The 17,979-nt window shown below is 51.3% G+C and overlaps 1 protein-coding gene across 2 annotated transcripts; it reads left to right on the top strand.

The window, feature by feature from the left end:
* Positions 1-563: 563 nt before the first annotated feature.
* LAMC2 (laminin subunit gamma 2) lies at positions 564-17,203 on the top strand. 2 transcript variants are annotated; one of them, XM_058842368.1, is made up of 23 exons: positions 564-717; positions 4,839-5,027; positions 5,218-5,347; positions 6,214-6,312; positions 7,086-7,222; positions 7,369-7,491; positions 7,603-7,792; positions 8,128-8,240; positions 8,518-8,736; positions 9,457-9,636; positions 10,086-10,319; positions 10,532-10,668; positions 10,931-11,084; positions 11,207-11,412; positions 11,688-11,767; positions 12,212-12,346; positions 13,094-13,238; positions 13,456-13,605; positions 14,066-14,180; positions 14,268-14,467; positions 14,993-15,151; positions 15,240-15,339; positions 15,556-17,203. In XM_058842368.1, the coding sequence occupies exons 1-23, from the start codon at positions 636-638 to the stop codon at positions 15,804-15,806; spliced, it is 3,528 nt and encodes a 1,175-aa protein (XP_058698351.1). In that variant the 5' UTR covers positions 564-635; the 3' UTR covers positions 15,807-17,203. The 2 variants fall into 2 exon arrangements, with proteins under 2 accessions (XP_058698351.1, XP_058698352.1); XM_058842369.1 differs by lacking the exon at positions 8,518-8,736.
* The last annotated feature ends 776 nt before the right edge of the window (positions 17,204-17,979 follow it).

Below are 17,979 nucleotides of genomic sequence, written 5' to 3' on the forward strand. Positions count from 1 at the left end.
AATTTCTATGTCTGGGGATTTCCTGAACTTAATTATTATCTGGTAAATCCCAATCAATCTGCTTTTTGGGCATTTATTCAAGCTGACCTTGGGTCTCTGCATCCCCAGTCCTGCTAGTCACCTGAAGTGAGGCCTGCTTTTGCAGGTTGGCTGGCTGGACCTGGCTTGCAAGCAGGCAGCCCCCATCCATCCTCCCCAGGCTTCCTGTGAGCTCACCCTGTTTCATTTTCTTCCTGCAAGGCTCCGGCGTGCCCGGACAGCCCGGCTCTCCCCAGCCGGCACCACTGCCCTGCCTGTGGAGGCAGCGGCGGCCGGCGGGATGGAGCTGGGCGAGCGGGACGGGCAGGAGGGGTGTCTTCAGGTGCTGCAGCTATATTTTATTTCCCTAAGAGGGTGCATGCAGGAGGTCCTTGGGACGCTGTTGTCCCGTCAGTGCCTGTCTCTCGATGGGGCAGGCGCCTGTCTGCGCTCCCTGGGCTGGGCTCCTGCTGTGAGTCAGCCCACGGCACACGCGCTCTTCCTGTTGGGAGTGACTCAGGTAGAGCAGCCGATAAAAAACGCACAACAAAAAAGGCACCAGGCAGCCGGTGTGTAGCCCCACCGGAACGGGTGCCTGGTGCTCCCCGGCACAAGAAATGGCCGAGTGCTGGCTCCTGACCGTCGCCCGTCTCGCCGCGTTCCTGCTGCCCGCAGCCCTGAGCACACGCAGCGGAGAAGGTGAGGCTTCGAGCGGGGCGGCTGCTCCTGCTCTGATCCCGCCGGCAGATTGGCTCGCAGCTTCCTCCCCGTGCTGGAGAGTGGCGGTAACTGGAAGGTGGCTTGGGTGCGCGGCATCCTGCTAGGGCACTCTTCCCCTCCTGCCTTCGGGATTCATACTGGATTTGTAGGTGCTTCTTAGTTTTCCTCCGAGGTTAAATATCCCGTGAGCAGTTGGTCTTAGTTTTGTCACTGGTATCCCCTTTCAATAACTTATTTATATGCAATTAATTGCCTTATTGCTATTGCTATAGAGCTTTGCTCTTATGGTGGGATGCAGGTGACAAGTGTCACCCAGGCAGTGGCTGATCTGCCCATCACTGCTGGAACCAAAACCTTCCCCGAGCCTGAAGAAGACCTGGAAGCATCCAGGATCCAGTTTGCTGTAATACCATGGCGTTGTTTGGATTTTGTGCACGTCTGTGGGGCTCACAAGGTGCCCAGCCCTGCCATATCGTATGGGAGACAGGAATCTTCTGCGGTCCCCAGCTTTAAAAATCCAGCAGGATCCTCTTCACATGCAAATCTCACATAGTGGAGACTGTCATGGAGGGAGATTTAAATATGTTCAGCCCAGTGGTAATTCAGTTATCCGAATTTCACTTTCATTGGCCTATAGTCTGGAGATGGGTATGTTTGGCCAAAATCAGGTTTTTGCATGTATTTTGTAAATACTGAGTGATTTAAATTTTTTTTGGTCTCCAGTACTGATGGTCTGAAATAAGCTTTCTGGGCTTGAAGTTGAATTTTATCAGTTTTAAGTTTGGTGCAATGGGAAATAAGTGTTGAATAATATTTTTGTTTGTATTTTTTCAAAAGCAAAAAAAATACATCTGTTTTGCTTTACATGCTACTTGGGTTAATTATTACATCAGCCTTAATTCCATTCAAGTTTTAAAATACTGGTATAGATTCTTCCTCTGCTCCTTCCTGTCAGTGTGTGAGAAACTGCTTTCCCAGGGACTCTTGAACCATTTTTGTGTGTATGTAAAGCTGATGGTTGATTACAGCTGTGTTTTCATGCTGCAGCAGACTTTGAGTGGATAACTTAGCCCGCTGATGGAGCCCTGGAAGCCCCAGGCAGGTCTTCCTGCAATGAGAAACTATGAAGCTGGGCAATGGGGACACCCAGCCTTGGAGCAGCAGATGGGACAGCCTTGTTGGTCACTGTCCCAAAAGCTCAGAGCAAGAAATGGCTTGTATTGACATGGAGCCTTCATTGCATGCAAAGCTCTGTTCTGATGGAAGGATGAATCTTTGCAGATTGGCTTATGTGTACAGAGCTTATATGTGTACAGAGCTGTCAGATCCTCACAGACCCAGGGCCACCCTCATTGTCTGGTTTTGTGAATTTAAGGAGACAGTTTAAGAAGCTGCCTGCCTTCTCCTCCAAGCCCTTCTGATGTGAGAATTCATCTCAGCACAGCCATCAAGCATTTTTCATGCTTTATTCTGCGGGTGGGAGCTGGGGGAATGATATCTTGCTGGATGCATGCCACGGATCTCCTGCATCCTGATGTAGCGCTGAAGAAACCCAGCTGCAAAGCTTCTCCTCAATGGAACCTGCTCTTTTCCATGGATGATCTCAGAGCAGAGCCTCAGGGCACCTGGATACAGAAGTGATCCTGTCTTCAGTTGTTCCTCATCCTCCATGAGCTCCTTCCTGTTCCACCTCATTATCAATTCCAGTGCCTTGCTCTTGGTAAGGATTAGCTTGCCTGAGCTCCTGGTTTTCTGGGAGATGAGTAGGAGCAGACACACCAGTGCAGTGGTAGCTCCAACCTGCCACAACATCTTAAATGGCTTTGAATCAGCGAGACAGGAATTTGTTCCAGGGCTGGAGAGCTGTTTCCTAAGATGCTGCAGCAGTAGAGCAACACTCAAAAAAGGGTTTTCATTCCCTGAGGGAATGGTGCTTATGCCTGTAATTTAGCAACACAGTAAATCCTCTGGATTGCTTAGATGCAGGGTGACGCATGGGTGGAGTTCAACTCAAAGATCCTTATGGGTCCCTTCCAACTCGAGATCTAGCTGGAGTGTAGAGGGATGGGGAATGGGATCAATCCAAGTGAAATCTTTCTACTGTGAAGGTGACCACAAGTACTTGAAGAAAGTCTCACGCTGCTGCTCTCCATTGGTCCTTTGTGTTGTCCATGCCCTTTGGTCACTAGTGATTCTCTCTGAGGCTGGAGTTGCTTTCCCAGACCCTAGAGGCAGGAATTCTGTGCCCACAGGTCCCCTCCCAGCAGGCTAGGGTGGCAGATATCCTGAGCTTGGTCTTGGTCTCCTGGCAGCCAAAATGCAAGGCTGTGCCTGCCAAAGTTGGAAAAATCTCTCTCCCTGTTTGCTGGTGCATGAGGTCATCTCTCCTCTTGGCAGAGGCTCTACTGAGTGACTCCCTCTGGAATGTGGTTGCCGATGGGTGTGTGAGAGGGCGGTGCCCAGGTGTGAGCACTGAGAGCAGGAGGTTTTGCTTGGTCTCAGGAATCACATATGCAGAGGACAGGGACGTTGTACTCTGGGGCTGAGCTGTGCCAGAAGAGAGCTGGGAAGGAGAAGGCTCAGTGTGTATAATATACAAGGCACTGTCTGCATCCATGCAACAGGTTTCTGCCAATTTTTGGGCTTCCTGCACCTCCTGTGCTCTCAGATATGATCTGGGCAGGGGTTGGGTAGCTGGGCATGGCCTTTCCTGTCCCCAGGAGGCCAGCAGAGAGCAGAGCTACCTAGAGGGAGGTTGAGGCTCCCATGACAGCATCAGGGTGTTTTGGAGCAATTCCTCAGCAGGCTCTGTGCCTGAGAACCTGGCTTTTTCCCTTGGGATGTTTCTTTCTCCTGCCTGTCTTTGCCAACCATTCTATCAGCTGTGCCTGCACTCCTCAGTGATCCTGAGGAGCCTGTCTGGAGTAAAGGTCCTCAGGATTAAATGCTCCAGTAGTGGCCACTGAGGGATTGCCAAGTAGGTGAGAGGTGGCTTCAAGAGAGCAGCCAGACAAAGCAGTGGAGTGTTGGAGTGGGCACATCTGGTGAGATGCCTGAGTCTGATGTCCAGAGGGATCATCTGTCTTGGGTACAGAGGAATGCAGAATCTCATGCCTGTTCTTCCTGCCATCCCTCATGCAGCAGTGTGGGCAGCTGCAGCTTTTCTTCACAATGAGGGAGGGTGGGGTGAGGTGACCTGTCCAATCCTACCCAAACCTTTTTTGTTAATCTTTCTCTTGGCTGGCACACTTCTGCCAAACTCCTTGAATCACAGACCACTCCTCATCACCCTGCACTGCAGACCTGGGTGGAGGGACCTGGTTGAGCTTTTGCTACTCAACTTATTCCTGGCTGGGTGAAACAAAGGATAACCTCAGGAAATTTTCCCTTTTCCCCAAAGTCTTCAGTAAGATTACCTATGCTTTTCTCAGGACAAGACCAGGGTTTTTTTTAAACTATCTCTACTTACTCAATGTCCTGGTTGTGTTGCAAAACTTGTGAAAGAATGGAGAACAGCCCTGGCAATGCTGTTGTGTGGATTGTGGCTGCTTGGCTTGGGTTTGTCCCTCCTCAGCAGTGAAATGGGGCATTCCTCCCCAGTGTGGGGATGCAGAGCACGGTGTGGGCACCAGTGGCACTGGGGTGGCTGATGGACACAGACATGGGGACAAACACAGAGATGTGGGGAAGCAGCTCACTGTTGGCAGAGCAGGAAGGGGAGGTTTGTGTCACCCTGAAAATTAAGCCTTCTGATAATGTTTTCATAGTTCCCATGAAAGTCCTGTAAACATAAGTTGTTTACACATTCCTTCTAAGAAATGTCTTTTATGGACGTTTCACATGACCTGTGTGATTGGGAAGGTGGTAACTTAATTATCCAATCCCTGATCATCATTGAGAATCTATAAATACTGGAGTCAGAGAATAAAGTCACAAGTTTTTGTTCTAACACTGAGGGTAGTAGTGTGAATCATTTTGTGTCATTTAGCGACAGGTTTGCACCACCTGCACCCTGTTCCTTGCCCCTCAGGGTAGGATTGCTGCTGGTGCCTTCATCTCTAGGCATCATCTGAGATGTCTCTCTGCTCTCCTCTCCCCAGATTGTGACTGCAATGGGATGTCCAGGCAGTGCATCTTTGACTGGCAGCTCCTGAGAGAGACAGGGAACGGGTACCGCTGCCTCGGCTGCCTGGGCAACACAGAGGGTACCCACTGCGAGCGCTGCAAGGATGGCTTCTTCCGACGGCGGGGGGAGCAATGCTGCCTGCCCTGCCTCTGCCACACCTGGGGTACGTCCACAGCTGCTGTGTGGGGCAAGGAGGCTTAAGGCACCTGCTGAGCACCTGGGCAGGTCACACTCTGAGCCCCTACATACCAGACCACAGGTTTTAAGACCCGCCTCTGAAATAAGCACTAACTCACAGAATTATTTGGGTTGGAATGTACCCATCCCAACCTCTCCCTCCTGTCTTTCTGCAGGTTCCCTCAGCCCACAGTGCGACAGCGATGGCCGGTGCAGCTGCAAACCTGGAGTGATGGGGGACAAATGTGACCGGTGCCAGCTGGGCTTCGAGTCCCTGTCTGAGGCAGGGTGCTGGAGGAGCGGGCAGTGAGTGCTGGCTACCATCAGTGGCCAACAGGAGGGCCAGCCTCCAAAGCTTTCCTGGGGCCTATGCTGGCTGAAAACACCCCCTGCAAAGGCAGAGTTGGTTTCATGGTATCTCATGGACAACCTTAAGCCAACCATGCTGGCAAGAGTGGGCTTGAGTGGTTGGAGGTTGGACCTCCATGCTAACTTGCAGGGCTTTCTGTCCTGCAACACCATCAAAGTCTGAACTTAGCCACTCTCTGAGATGATGGTTTCATTATGCAGATAATGCCCAAAAAGCAACATGTAAAACAAAACCTGCCCATTTGTGGGGGCTGCCTCATGTTGGTGCCACTCACAAGGAGATGCACATGCAAAAATCAACCACTTCATGAAGCCCTGTTTAAACACCCTTAGAAAAGTTTCTGATCTGACTTTCTCAGGTGTGTCTTCTTCTTCCTTACCTCATTCTGCCATTGCTCCTTTGAGGCTGCTGGCAGGCAAAGGGTGTTAGCAAAAGACGGCTGCCTGCAGTCCTGCTGCTGGGCCTGGCCTCCTGCCTACGCCATCCTGGGATGCTGCTTGGTGGAGCTCAGCCAAGGTCTATAAAATTCATCCAGGGTTTATTAAGCTCAGTGGAGCTTCACTTTGCACTTGTGAGTCTGATGCTCTCGGATGCCCTGGAGCAGTAGCAATGGGCACTGGCTCAATGTGGCACCCACACTGCTGCAGATTTTGGAAAAAGGTGGCTATGCAGTTTATTTCCCCAGTTCTTGCATGGTAATGGTAGCTGGGAGGTTATCCGCTGTCTTGCATAGAAGTGGGAAGCACTGAGCTCCCAGGCCAAGCTGGAAATCCAGGTAGAGGTTTCTGCTGTCCCTTTGCAGGAGTCTGCAGTGTGAGTGTGACCCAGCAGGCAGCATGGGAGCCTGTCAATCTGGCCTCTGTGTCTGCAAGGAGAGCACCACTGGAGAGCGGTGCCAGAGGTGAGTATCAGGAGGATATGCTGGACACAGCTTGGCACAGCCTTCTTCTTTCTGCAGTTGGTTTCTTGGAAGTTCATCAAGTCTTAGGATGGTTTGGGTTGGAAAGGATGTTAGAGCTCATCTCATTCCACTCCCTGCCATGGGCATGTATCAGCGATGAAGAGACGGGCACAACTAACTCAGTGACCAGAATCCGAATTTACTGTGGGCTACGTAAGCTTATATAGCATTCTAGGAAAGCTAGTAATTTTTTACTACAATGATTGGGTTAAACATCATACAAACATAGTAGCATACATGCATATTTCAACATTGATTTGATCTTCTCCCTGTCGCCAGGCTTGATTCAATCTTCTAGCAATCTTCAAAGCTCTGTTTGTTCCTGCCAAGGCATTCTGACTATAGATCTCTTATGCTAGTCAAGTCCAAGGTACTTTCTGATTTCACCACAGGCAGGGACACGTTCCACTACCCCAGATTGGTCCAAGCCCCATCTAACTTGGCCTTGGACACTTCCAGGGATGTGGCAGCTACAGCTTCTCTGGGCAACCTGGGCCAGTCCCTCACCACCCTCTCAAAACAGTTTCTTCCCAGTATTCAATCTAGCCCTGCCCTCGGTCAGGTTGAAGACATTGCACACACCCATCTTGCTATTTCAGCCCAGTGATGACCTTGAACCCCCTGATGGGCTGTATTGCATCAGAGGGATGGTTGTGTGGGCCGGTAAAAGGAGAAAACTACTTGAACGTTGTCACCTTCTTGCATTTTCCCAGGTGCAAGCGACACTTCTATAACCTGGATGCCAGAAATCCTGCAGGATGCTCCCCCTGCTTCTGCTATGGGCACTCAGTCACTTGTATCAGTGCAGACAACCACAGTGTCCACAACATCACCTCTACCTTCCAGCAAGGTGAAGCCAAATCAGGACATCCCCATGGCTCCTGGGCATGTTTACCATCCCTTCTCTTCAGTGGGCTGGAGGAACCACATGGTTACTGGAATCCTAGAAACACCTTCCCTGTCCATGCTGACTGCTCCTTGTTGTTTGTGCTCCAGGTACTGAGGGCTGGCGAGGTGTTCATGAAAGTGGCTCCCCAGCCCAGCTCCAGTGGTCCCCACGCCACCAGGATGCCTTCATAGCAGCAAGGAGATCAGAGCCAATATACTTTGTGGCACCTGGTAGGTGTAGGATCAGTGGCTGGCAAAGTGAACCCTTTGCTTGGTCTGATCCCATGAACTGACCCTTTAGGAAGAGAGAAAGATTTTAAGCCTTTTGTTTTCCCTTTGCAGCAAAATTCCTTGGGAACCAGCAGCTGAGCTATGGCCAGATGCTCTCCTTTGATTACCGCCTGGACCGAGGGGGACACCAGTCATCTCCACATGATGTGGTCCTAGAAGGACATGGCCTGAGAGTCAGTGCCCCCTTCCTGCCTCAGGGAAAGGTCCTGCCCTGTGGCATCAGCCAGATGTACACATTCAGGTAAGCTGGGGGCAGGGGGAGCAAGAATGGTTGTGGTTTAAGAGGTCCTGTGTTCAGCTATGGTCCCTTGGAGGTGGCAAATGGCTGCCTGGTTTGGGCTAGATGCATCTCAGGTGCTTCTGTCCTGGATAAGAAGGTTCCTTTGTGAGAGGGGCAGCAGAAAATGTGGCTTGAGGTTGGGTTGGGTTCTCAGCTCCGGATCAGTTGCATGCATGGAAGTCATTGCCCAAAGGCTTGAGCTCCCAGGAGGGAGATGGGTAAGGGCTGTTGTGTTTTTTGGAGGAGGCATCTCATTTTTTTGAAATCAGTTCCACTTCCCCCCTCTCCCATGGCAGGCTGGACGAGCACCCAAGCAGCAATTGGAGCCCAAGACTGAATCACTTTGAATTTCGCAGGCTGCTGGGAAATCTGACAGCCCTCTGGATCCGAGCAACCTTTGGGGAATACAGTAAGTGCAGAGAGAGCTTGCAAGGTCGGCTACTCCTAGTTGTCGGAGACAACAAGTCTCTGGATGGATACACCTTTGCTAAAATTTATTAAAATATAAAAATAGTAAGTGCTCCAAGGGGCAAAATTAAATAGCAAAGAGACTGAGCAGGATAGTAACTGCTTTGGCTGCCCATGGGCATTGCAATAGAATGTGCGACCTGTGCAGGTCCCGGCTGTGGGAGTGGTTCAGGCGGAGCTGCTGCTCCCCGCAGGTGACCGGCTGTCCTTCCCTGCAGGCAGCGGCTACATCGATAATGTCACCCTGGTGTCGGCACGGCCCGTGCCCGGCGCCCCCGCGCCGTGGGTGGAGCGCTGCCAGTGCCCGGCGCCGTACCGGGGCCAGTTCTGCGAGAGCTGCGCCCCCGGCTACCGCAGAAACGCCCCCAGCCAGGGGCCCTTCAGCATCTGCGTGCCCTGCAATTGCCAGGGGGGAGGAATTTGTGATCCTGACACTGGTAAGAGAAGCGACCGTGACACCCTGCTTGTAGGCTGTATGGGAATTCAGGGAAGCTGCCTGTCTCCTGAGAATACAGCTGTGGGGAGTCGAGAGCACTGACTTCACAGAAATTTCTTCACGGAAGGGGTCATTAGATATCGTAAGGGACTGCCCAGGGAGGTGGTGGAGTCATCATCCCTGGAGGTGTCCAGGGAAGGAGTGGACGTGTCACTTTGTGCTCCGGGCTGGTTTTAAAGGTGGGGATCTGCTACAGGTTGGATTAATGATTCTGTGATTCTGTGTCTCATCTGTGATTCTGTCTGTGATCATGATTCTGTGTCTTGGGTTTGAAATGTGGGGACCATCCAAGACAAAACTACCCAGAGCCTAGAAGCACTGTAGGAACTCTTTGGAACAAATTGGATGCATGTTGGAGAGAAAAAACATCTGCTACCCAGATAGCAATATTTCTTCAGTTCTGACTTCTTATTTGAAAGTTAAGCATGGCAATGCCTCAGGTTGGACAGAGCTTGAGCAACCTGGTTTAGTTGAAGAAGTCCTTCCAATGCTAACCATTTCATGATTTTATGTGGTGCATGATATGGGTATGATGAGGACCTGAAGAAATCTTGTAGAAGTTGCTGGACAATGGGTGCTCGTGTTGCTGTGGCTGGAGTGGTGGAGGATGTCCCACCAGGAATGTGAGTAAATGCCCTAAGCCCTTTCCTTGCTCCTCCAGGTGAATGCTACTCAGGAGATGAAAATGTGGGCAATGGTGTCAGCTGCCCCTTTGGCTCCTACCGAGATGCCCAGCAGCCATTCAGCTGCAGGACCTGCCCCTGCAGGCTCGGCCAGGGCTGCTCTGTGAGGCCGGGCAGCGAGGAGGTTGTCTGTGACGACTGCCCTCCTGGAGCTGCTGGTAATGCCCTTCTTGTTTGTGCTCTGCCTTTTTCTACAGGCATACTTGGAGCTGGGTAGATCAGCACCATAGTCTCAGCCCAGCTTACCTGTGACCCTGCCACTCTTGCCTGCAGTGGGGTGTTTGAGCACCAAGGGTTGGGTAAACACACCTTGTCATGCTCTGGGAAAAGTTCTCATCTAAATATAACATGGATGGAGAAAGGATGGGTAGGAGAGGGAGGGGAACAAAGAACAAGGAAAGAAACAAATAGGAAACAACTTTTAGAAGGTCATTTGTGGCACCCAGCTTTCGAGAGCGTGTGTGGGCCATTGGCCGTGGTGGTGATGACAGCAGACCAGCTGTTGTGCCAACCCTGATGGGGCTGAACACCCCCATTTCTGTGGGGCACAAGCAGCCTCTGCCTCCCGGGCACAAGCATTAACTTCTGCTTGTCTCTCCTTTCCCAGGTGCCAATTGTGAGTACTGTGCCGATGGCTATTTTGGAGATCCAGCAGCTTCCCAGCCCTGCCAGCTGTGCCAGTGCAATGGCAATGTGGAGCCCAATGCCGTGGGCAACTGCGACCGCCGGACCGGCGAGTGCCTCAAGTGCATCTACAACACCACTGGCTTCTACTGCAACCGCTGCAAGGATGGCTTCTTTGGGAACCCCCTAGCCCCTGACCCTGCTCACAAATGCAGAGGTGAGATCCAGGTGCTGTCTGAGCTGGGGATGAGTAAGAAAACTGATGACTGACTATGGAGTGGTTTCATGGGAAAGAGGATGCTGAACAGTGGGAATGGTGAGCAGGAACCAAAGCACAGGGCTAAATGGTAGGAGGAAAGCAGGGAGAGATGTACTGTGGCTTGAGGTGGGGCCAGGCCCCCCCTGAATCTGTATCACTGTGACCTGCAGCCTGTGCCTGTGACTCAGTTGGTGCTGAGCCCATGAAGTGCAGGAGTGACGGGAGCTGCATCTGCAAACCTGGCTTTGAGGGTCCCCGCTGTGAAGAGAGTGAGTGCCCAGCTTGCTATGGCCAGGTGAAAGTGCAGGTGAGCATCTGTGCCAGCCCCAGGGCCACTAAGCAGCAAGAACTGCAGTGATTTGCTCACCCTCAGTGTCTTCTCCTGTCTTCCTCAAGCATCTACTCCTGATGCAAGTGAAATGTGAATTCAAACCTTAGCTTTGTACCTGATTTAGCTGATCCTTTGTGCCACATCTTAAAATGAGCCTTCATTTTGGTCTCTGCTCTTGGTCCTGACTGTGGTCCTGATTCCCACCCCTGCTGGCTGATGGCCTGGTCTGTGGTTGCAGGTGGAGCTGTATCTGCAGCAGCTGGTGGAGCTGGAGCTGCTTTTGTCAGAGGTGCAAGCTGGCAGTGGGACCGAGAGTCAAGAGCTGGAGGGGAGGATGCTGGTGGCTGAGGAGATGCTGCAGACCATCCTTAGGGAAACCCTGAGCCTGCAAGGTACCACCTGCCCACTGCCCTTGGATGTGGCCAAGTGGGCTGTATCAGAGAGGGTTATGCTGCCTGGGCCTTTTTGCATAGCAACGAGTTTCTCTTCAGCCTTTCTCTTCCCTTCTCGCCAGCCTCTGGCAGGTCTCTGGAAGGACGTGTGGCCCGGATGAAGGGGCAAGGGTCCAGCTCCCAGAGTCACTTGGATGAGATCAAGGCAGCCGTGGGGACACTGAGGTCTTTGGGGAACCTGTATGAGAGGCAGGTGCAGGAGACCCGTCAGCTGCTGGAGAGAGCCAGGCTGGACCTGGAACGCAGTGGTGCTACTCTCCTTTGGGTGGTAAGAGCATCCCATGTGACATGCTCCTAGTCCAGCTCAGGGCTGCAAAAAAAATCAACAGAGAAAGCAAGGATTTAAAGAATTACAGATGTTGCTTTGTGAATGAATGTAGGTGTTCTGGGTGTCCTTTCTTTGGAGTCAGGACCTTGAGACGAGCTGGTAGGAGCCTTTGGGGGTTGTGGAGGTTTGATATCCTGTAGTTGCCTCTTTCACTGCCAAACTGGATGGAGAGCAGGGAAGAGCACTCACACCTCTCTTCCTTCCTCCTTCCTCAGACCGTTCCTGTTTCAAGCTTTCCTGGGGGTTTGAATCAGTTCTTGCTGCTGGCACAGGAGGCTCTGAGACTGGCCAACAGGTGAGGTGCTGCCACTGTTAGCCAAAAGAGAGGAGAGGAGGACTGAGATCCTGCTAGGTGCCCAGAAGATCCTTTTTGGAGGGTTCTGGTTGACATCTGCCAGCACTGGAGCAGGGGAAGATGCAGCTCTTGGGCTGTCTTTGCTGCCCTATAAAGTTGTCCTCAGTTGTCTTTGAGGATGTAATAATATGTAATTTAGAAGCATCTTTGGGATCAGAGCTTTGCCCTTGGATGTCCAGTTGGAACATAGAGCTTCTGCCCTCCCCAATGCTCCTCTGTCCTTGGGAGGTGCAAGAGGAAGAAGCAATATATGGGTCCCCTTCGCAGACATGCTGTGTTTCCCAAGGGGGTGTGATCCAGCATCAGTGAATGATGAGTAAAGGAAGTTGGTGGAGAAAACTTGGGTGGGAGCCATTTCTGACAAGCCTCCTCTGTGCTCTGCAGCCACACACAAGCAGCCAATGCCATTGACCAAGCTGCAAAGGCGGCACGGGAAGATGCACGGCAGGCACTGGAGCTGCTGCGCGCAGCCGCTGGTGGAGAGGCCACCTTGGGCTCCCTGCCAGGGCTGCAAAGGAGGTGAGTTCAGGCTGCCTTGGACTGAGTGTCAGGTGTGGAGATGGGAGGGAGGAGAGGGATGGGCAAGAATCCAGGCCCCTTTCCCTCTCTCTCCATCTGAGCTGCAGTAATGTGCAGTTGGAGGCAGGAAATTCACTGGCATGTCTTAGCAGTGGAGATGGAGGGTTGGCAGCTCTGTGGAGCATTTGCTTCCCACATCACAGCCCTCAATGCTCCTGGGGTCCTGCCTGTGGATGGGCGAAGGGGTTTAACACCGCATGTGTGAACAGGCTTCTGGGGATGATTTCCACATGTGGTTGAAAATCTGGGCTGGGTTTAGTCCGAGGGTGAATTTAAGCCCATGGTGGTTCCTTTGGTTAGACTTGGCCTCTCCAGAGCCCACCATGGTGGGCTTGCACACCATGGGTGGAATGTTAACAGCAGCCCTGCAGGAAGTTAGAAAGTTGAACAGGGATGTGCAGGAAAAAACATACAGTGGTAGGGCAGGAATTAGCAGAGCCACCATGGAGCCCCTGTGAGGGTTCAGCTGAGTGAAACAACCCCTGATTTTGGACTGTAAGGTTTTTGGGAGTACAGAGCCAGCAGATGCCTTGCTCATTGGAGGGACTGGGATACAGGGAATGTTTGCAATTGTCTTTTTATGTGTGATAAATCTGCATGGGGCCTTGGAGAATGCGAACAAGTCAACTGGGGTGAAAGGCTGGCAGCTTGGCTGGTACCAGGCTCTCCAGTCTCACATCTGTACAGGTACAAGGAGCTCAAGTCGCTGGCTGGAGGCCTGAAGGCTGATGCTGATGGAATGGCCTTCAAGGCAGACACAGCTTATCAGGTCAGCCTAGTGCTCCTCAGCTCCCTGTCCCGCCTGACAGAGATGGACATCGGGTCCCTTAAGGTGAGGGCTTTGTGCCTGTCAGTCCAGGAGATCCCCTTTCACTCTTCCTGATGTCCTCCCTGTTTATCCTACCACCAGTTCAGCCCTTCCCAGGGCTCCATCCCCGCTGGAGAGCCGCTAGATAGGCATCTTCCTACCCTTTTTCCCCTTTTGCTTCTGGTTGGTTCCTGGTGGGCACTGGGGAGATTCTGGGGCCCCCACTGTGTCTCTGTTTCAGGAGGAAGCCTCAAGGCTGAAGAAGGACACAAGTACCCTGCTGGGCCTGGTGGACACCTCCTTGGCCGAGTACCGGGGCCTGCAGAACCACATGGGGCACTGGGAGGAGGAGGCCAAACAGCTGCTACAAGGGCAAGAGGGCAAGAAAATGGTAAGAGGTTGGCTGGCAAGGGGTCATCCCCAGCAGGAGCTGCAGCCTTGGGGGGATGCCTTTGGTCTCACCACTGTCCTTGCCCAGCTGTCAAAGGCAGCTCTGCCTGCCTGGTGCCCCTTCCTTGGGGCTGGTCTTCAGACCTCAGTGTGTGCAGGGAGCTGCTGGTGCAGGGTCTCACCTGCACATCTTCTCCATGTATGGCAGGTTGAAGACCTGATCCTGAAAAGATTAGAGCTAAGATGGCTCAGGATATAGCTGAAGCCTCTTGAGGAGCACCGGCACAAGCTTCTGATGGCAGATCAGCCTATGGGAGTCTTGATTAAGGGGCAAGAGCAAGAATTTGGGAACAGACTGTTGGGTCTCTTCCAGCCCAGCTCTTCCCAGACTGCTCTGGGACCACGTGATGCTCCCATACCGTGTCCTTCACCTACTCTTTTTGTCCCTTGGTATATTGCAGAAGCTGACACAGCTGCTGTCCCGAGCCACCCTTGCCAGGAGCACAGCCCTGCAAGCCATGAGTGCTGGCAATGCCACCTTCTATGAGGTGGAGCAGATCCTCAAGAGCCTCAAGGGTAGCGTCCTAGAAACCCTTCCTTTTCATTTCCATGTGGGAACTCACAAAGGTAGTATAGCTTCATTTCCACATGCATTTCTTCCAGAGTTCAACCTGCAAGCAGATGACAAGAGGAGGGAAGCCAAAGATGACATGAGGAGGCTTCCCATTATCAGCAGCATGGTGACCACTGCCAGGGAGAAGACAGACCAAGCCAAAGGGATTGTGGATAGAGCTGCTTCTGAGTCAAAGGCAGGCAGCAGTGTGGTAGGAGAAGTGAAGGAAATCATCATGGGGATCCAAGAGGTGAGGACAGACTCTAGTGCTATTGTTGTCAGAAAAGGATTTGGAAGGGAAAAAACATGGAAGAAGACAAGATGGTTAGCAACCTCATGGTGGACCTGATGGATTGATTTTTGAGCTGAAGTTTCTCTACAGTGGGTCCTGCAGATACCAGTTTGGCTGTAGATGATCTCTACAGACACATTACTTCCATGAGGATCTCTGTGGCGTCTCACTGTAGCCACCTTTCAGTAACCAAAGGGATTTTTTCACTCCTACAGCCAGAGTCACTGGCAGACTCTGTGGGGTTTTGTGGGTTCACCTCCCAGATGTGTGTTGTAATTCCCCAGGGATTGCTGATGTGTGAAGGAGGGATTGAGCCATGGACGTAGAAACAACTCTCTGGAGCAATTGGTGGGAGAACATGAGGACAGCTTGTGATACTTTTGGGTCCCTTCTTTCTACCAGTTCCCTATTCCAGTGCACCCAGAATGATTTTGGCTGTGCTCTGCCTGACTGAAAATGCCTTTTCCTATATGCAACACCTAGGAGATTGCCCAGCTGAAGGGGGAAGCCAACAAGACGGCTGACGGCGTCCTCGCCCTGGAGAAGGCAGTGGCCACCCTGCGACATGAGGCCAAGGAAGCAGATGATGCATTTGAGAGGAAACTCTTGGAGGTTGAGGCAGATGCTGCTGTAATAGAGAAAGTAGGTCCCCATCTCCCTTTCCTTGCCTCCTTCCCTGTTGACTTCCAGGCTTGATTTCACCTTACAGATGCTGCCTTTCTTCCTTCAGACAGCTCAGGAAACTCAGAGGGTCCATGACAAGGCTGGCCAGGCAGGGGCAGCTGTGCAGCAGACACTGAGTGCCCTGGAAGAGCTGCTGCATCTCATGAGTAGGTTTTGCAATGCCACTTGCATTTGCATCCACTTGGATGGAGACAGATCCCCACTGGGGTCTAGTCAGGGCTTCTGGGAGTTTAGTGGGAAGCTTAATTATGTGCTGCCTGTGAACAGGCTGGGCAGCAGGGTAGAGAAGAAGTATCTAGAAAGATCTAGTCCTCATCCTTCATGCATGCTTTCCTATTCCTTGTTTTCTTTCTGTGCAAAAGACCAGCCTGGCGCTATGGATGAGGATGGCCTGAGGCAGCTTGAGGCAAACTTCAGGAAAGCCAAAAACAGAAGCAAGCAGCTGAAGGTGGAGATGTCAGAGCTGGAGCAGACAACTGCACTGCAGAAGGACCGGGTGCGCATGCTGGAGAGCAGCATTGATGACATTCTGCCTGATATTAAGAACCTGGAGGATATCCAGAATAATCTTCCTCCAGGCTGTTATAACACAAAAGCCATTGAATTACCATGAACCAGTTCTGGAAAGGCTGCAGCACCTGCCATGCTGAAGGCAGGAGGGCTTCCCTAAATCTGGCAGAACTGTCTGTGTTTGGTTGTGTCAAACTGATCCTTACCCTCAGGATCAGTGTGGCAGATGAAGTTCACAATGCCCTGATGCCCCTGGAAAGTCCCTAATTTTTCAAAGTTCTCCGTCCCTTGCTCATGGGAGGAAGGAAACTCCTGGTTTGTGAAGGTGCTACTGTCTGAAGAACAGCCCATTCCTACAATATATCTCAGAGACACAGGGTTAGATGTCAGCTTCGTGAGTTTGCATAGTTTAGACCCTGAAGCTCATAACTGAGAGGTTCTCCACCACCTGTGGATACCCTGTCCTGGTATGGCACACACAGAAGGACTAGGGTCTCTGTCCATACTTTTGACACTGCCACCACCAGCTCCTCCTCCTGTTCTCCATGGAGTTTCCTCGCCTTCAGCAGCTCAGAAGACAGGGAGCAAGCAGCATGAGAGGCTGCTGGGGGAGATGAGTTCTGAGTTGTGGCACTGGTGATGATTCATGTGGTTGTCTCTTCCCAGGCTGGCAGTCTTCCCCTTGCTGGGAGTGGTGCTGGCATGCTGTGGTTCTTGTACCTGAGAACCTGAGAACCCCATCCCATCCTGCTGCAGTGCCTGTAATCTGGTTTCATTAGTTCAAAAATATTGAAGATGTCTTGAATATGTCTCCACCTCTGGTTTGGTGCTGCCTGTCCTCCCTCCCTCCCTTACAGTTCTGTATGTTTCTCAGGAGCCACCATCACTACTAAGGTAGCTCTCCACAGGGGTTTCCCACTGCTCATCTCAACAGAGCTTGGATGAGCCAAAGACCACAGTGCTCCCTTCACCCTTCACTGCAGCTTTCATGTGGGTCCAGCTGCATTCTAACACTGCTCCCACCTTTCTTCAGATGCCATGCAGGGGAAAAATGTTTCAGGGGAGGTAAGTGCCACCAGATGCTGGAAGCTCTGCTGAAGCCTCTGCCTTGCATGGTGGTGAAAGAGGAGATCCCAGATGGAGAAGGACAGTGGGGATTCACTCACTCCTTATCTCTCAAGTCTCTGATAAAGCAGTATCTGATAAAGTAGATAAAGTGCTTTTGCTTCATGATATACTATTATGCCTGCTTTACACTTTTATTTAAGTGAGATGTATTTTAGCCCCTGGCATGTGTCCTTTCTCCTGTTGTACAGCATAAGGACAGCTATTAGGGACCTGTTTTAACATGAGTTGGATTTTTTGAAAGGTAGGAGGTCAATAAATGATCAATACGTTTGGCTAGATCTTGCCTACTGCTTTATTTTTTCAGGCTTCCTCATTTGGGGTTATTTGGCCATGGGTTATCCCAGCAGTGCAGGCATTTGCTCTCTTGTTCTAACTCGGTCTTAGGGCTGTTTTAAAATCACACCAGTAACATCTCTGTTTTGTTTTGTTTATTACATAATTTAAACCTTTTGCTGATAAAGTTTTTTTTTTTGTCAATGACCACTTTTTCATATAGCAACAGAAAAAAAAAAAATACTCCAAAACTTTTGACAAAGGTGAAATTGGTGGCATGGCAACTTCCCTTGGGAAAGCTGGAAAGGGCAACCCCTTTCCCTCCCCCTTTATTTATTTTCTTTCCCCCAAAAACATTTGAAGTTCATTTCACTTTCAGCAAATTGACTGTTAAAAAGTGGAGGTTCAAAGACCAAAACCCACAAGCTTCTTCCCACACTTCCCCTGCACCCTGGAAACCCCCATCCTCACCTCCCCAGCAGTCACATGGATCATCACAGATGATTATTTTCTCCCCATGCTCACCCAGAGACATTTTTCCAAACCAGTCCCAGAGCTGAAGGCCCCATTACAAACCCCCATCCCTCCCCCCCATGCTGTGAGTTTTACTGAGCGGATACACAAAGGTAAGAGCAGTAGGACAGAACAAACTCATCGTCCCCACCACAGCTAAGCTTTGCCATCCCAACCACGTGGATCAGGAGGCCATGGCATTCCCACATCCCCTTCTGCGTACCAGAGGGAGTGAGGGAGCACCAGAGGTGCCTCTTGGACATGACACTTTTTCCTTTTTCCTTTTTCCTTTTTCCTTTTTCCTTTTTCCTTTTTCCTTTTTCCTTTTTCCTTTTTCCTTTTTCCTTTTTCCTTTTTCCTTT

The sequence above is a fragment of the Poecile atricapillus genome, chromosome 7 (genome assembly GCF_030490865.1).
Source record: "Poecile atricapillus isolate bPoeAtr1 chromosome 7, bPoeAtr1.hap1, whole genome shotgun sequence".
Lineage (NCBI taxonomy): Eukaryota > Metazoa > Chordata > Aves > Passeriformes > Paridae > Poecile > Poecile atricapillus.

Coding starts and splice junctions, on each gene's coding strand:
- LAMC2 (XM_058842368.1), top strand. CDS start 636: ATGGCCGAGTGCTGGCTCCTGACCGTCGCCCGTCTCGCCGCGTTCCTG. Junction 10,320..10,531: donor CCCTGCTCACAAATGCAGAG/GTGAGATCCAGG, acceptor TGTGACCTGCAG/CCTGTGCCTGTGACTCAGTT. Junction 15,152..15,239: donor ATGCTGCTGTAATAGAGAAA/GTAGGTCCCCAT, acceptor TTCTTCCTTCAG/ACAGCTCAGGAAACTCAGAG.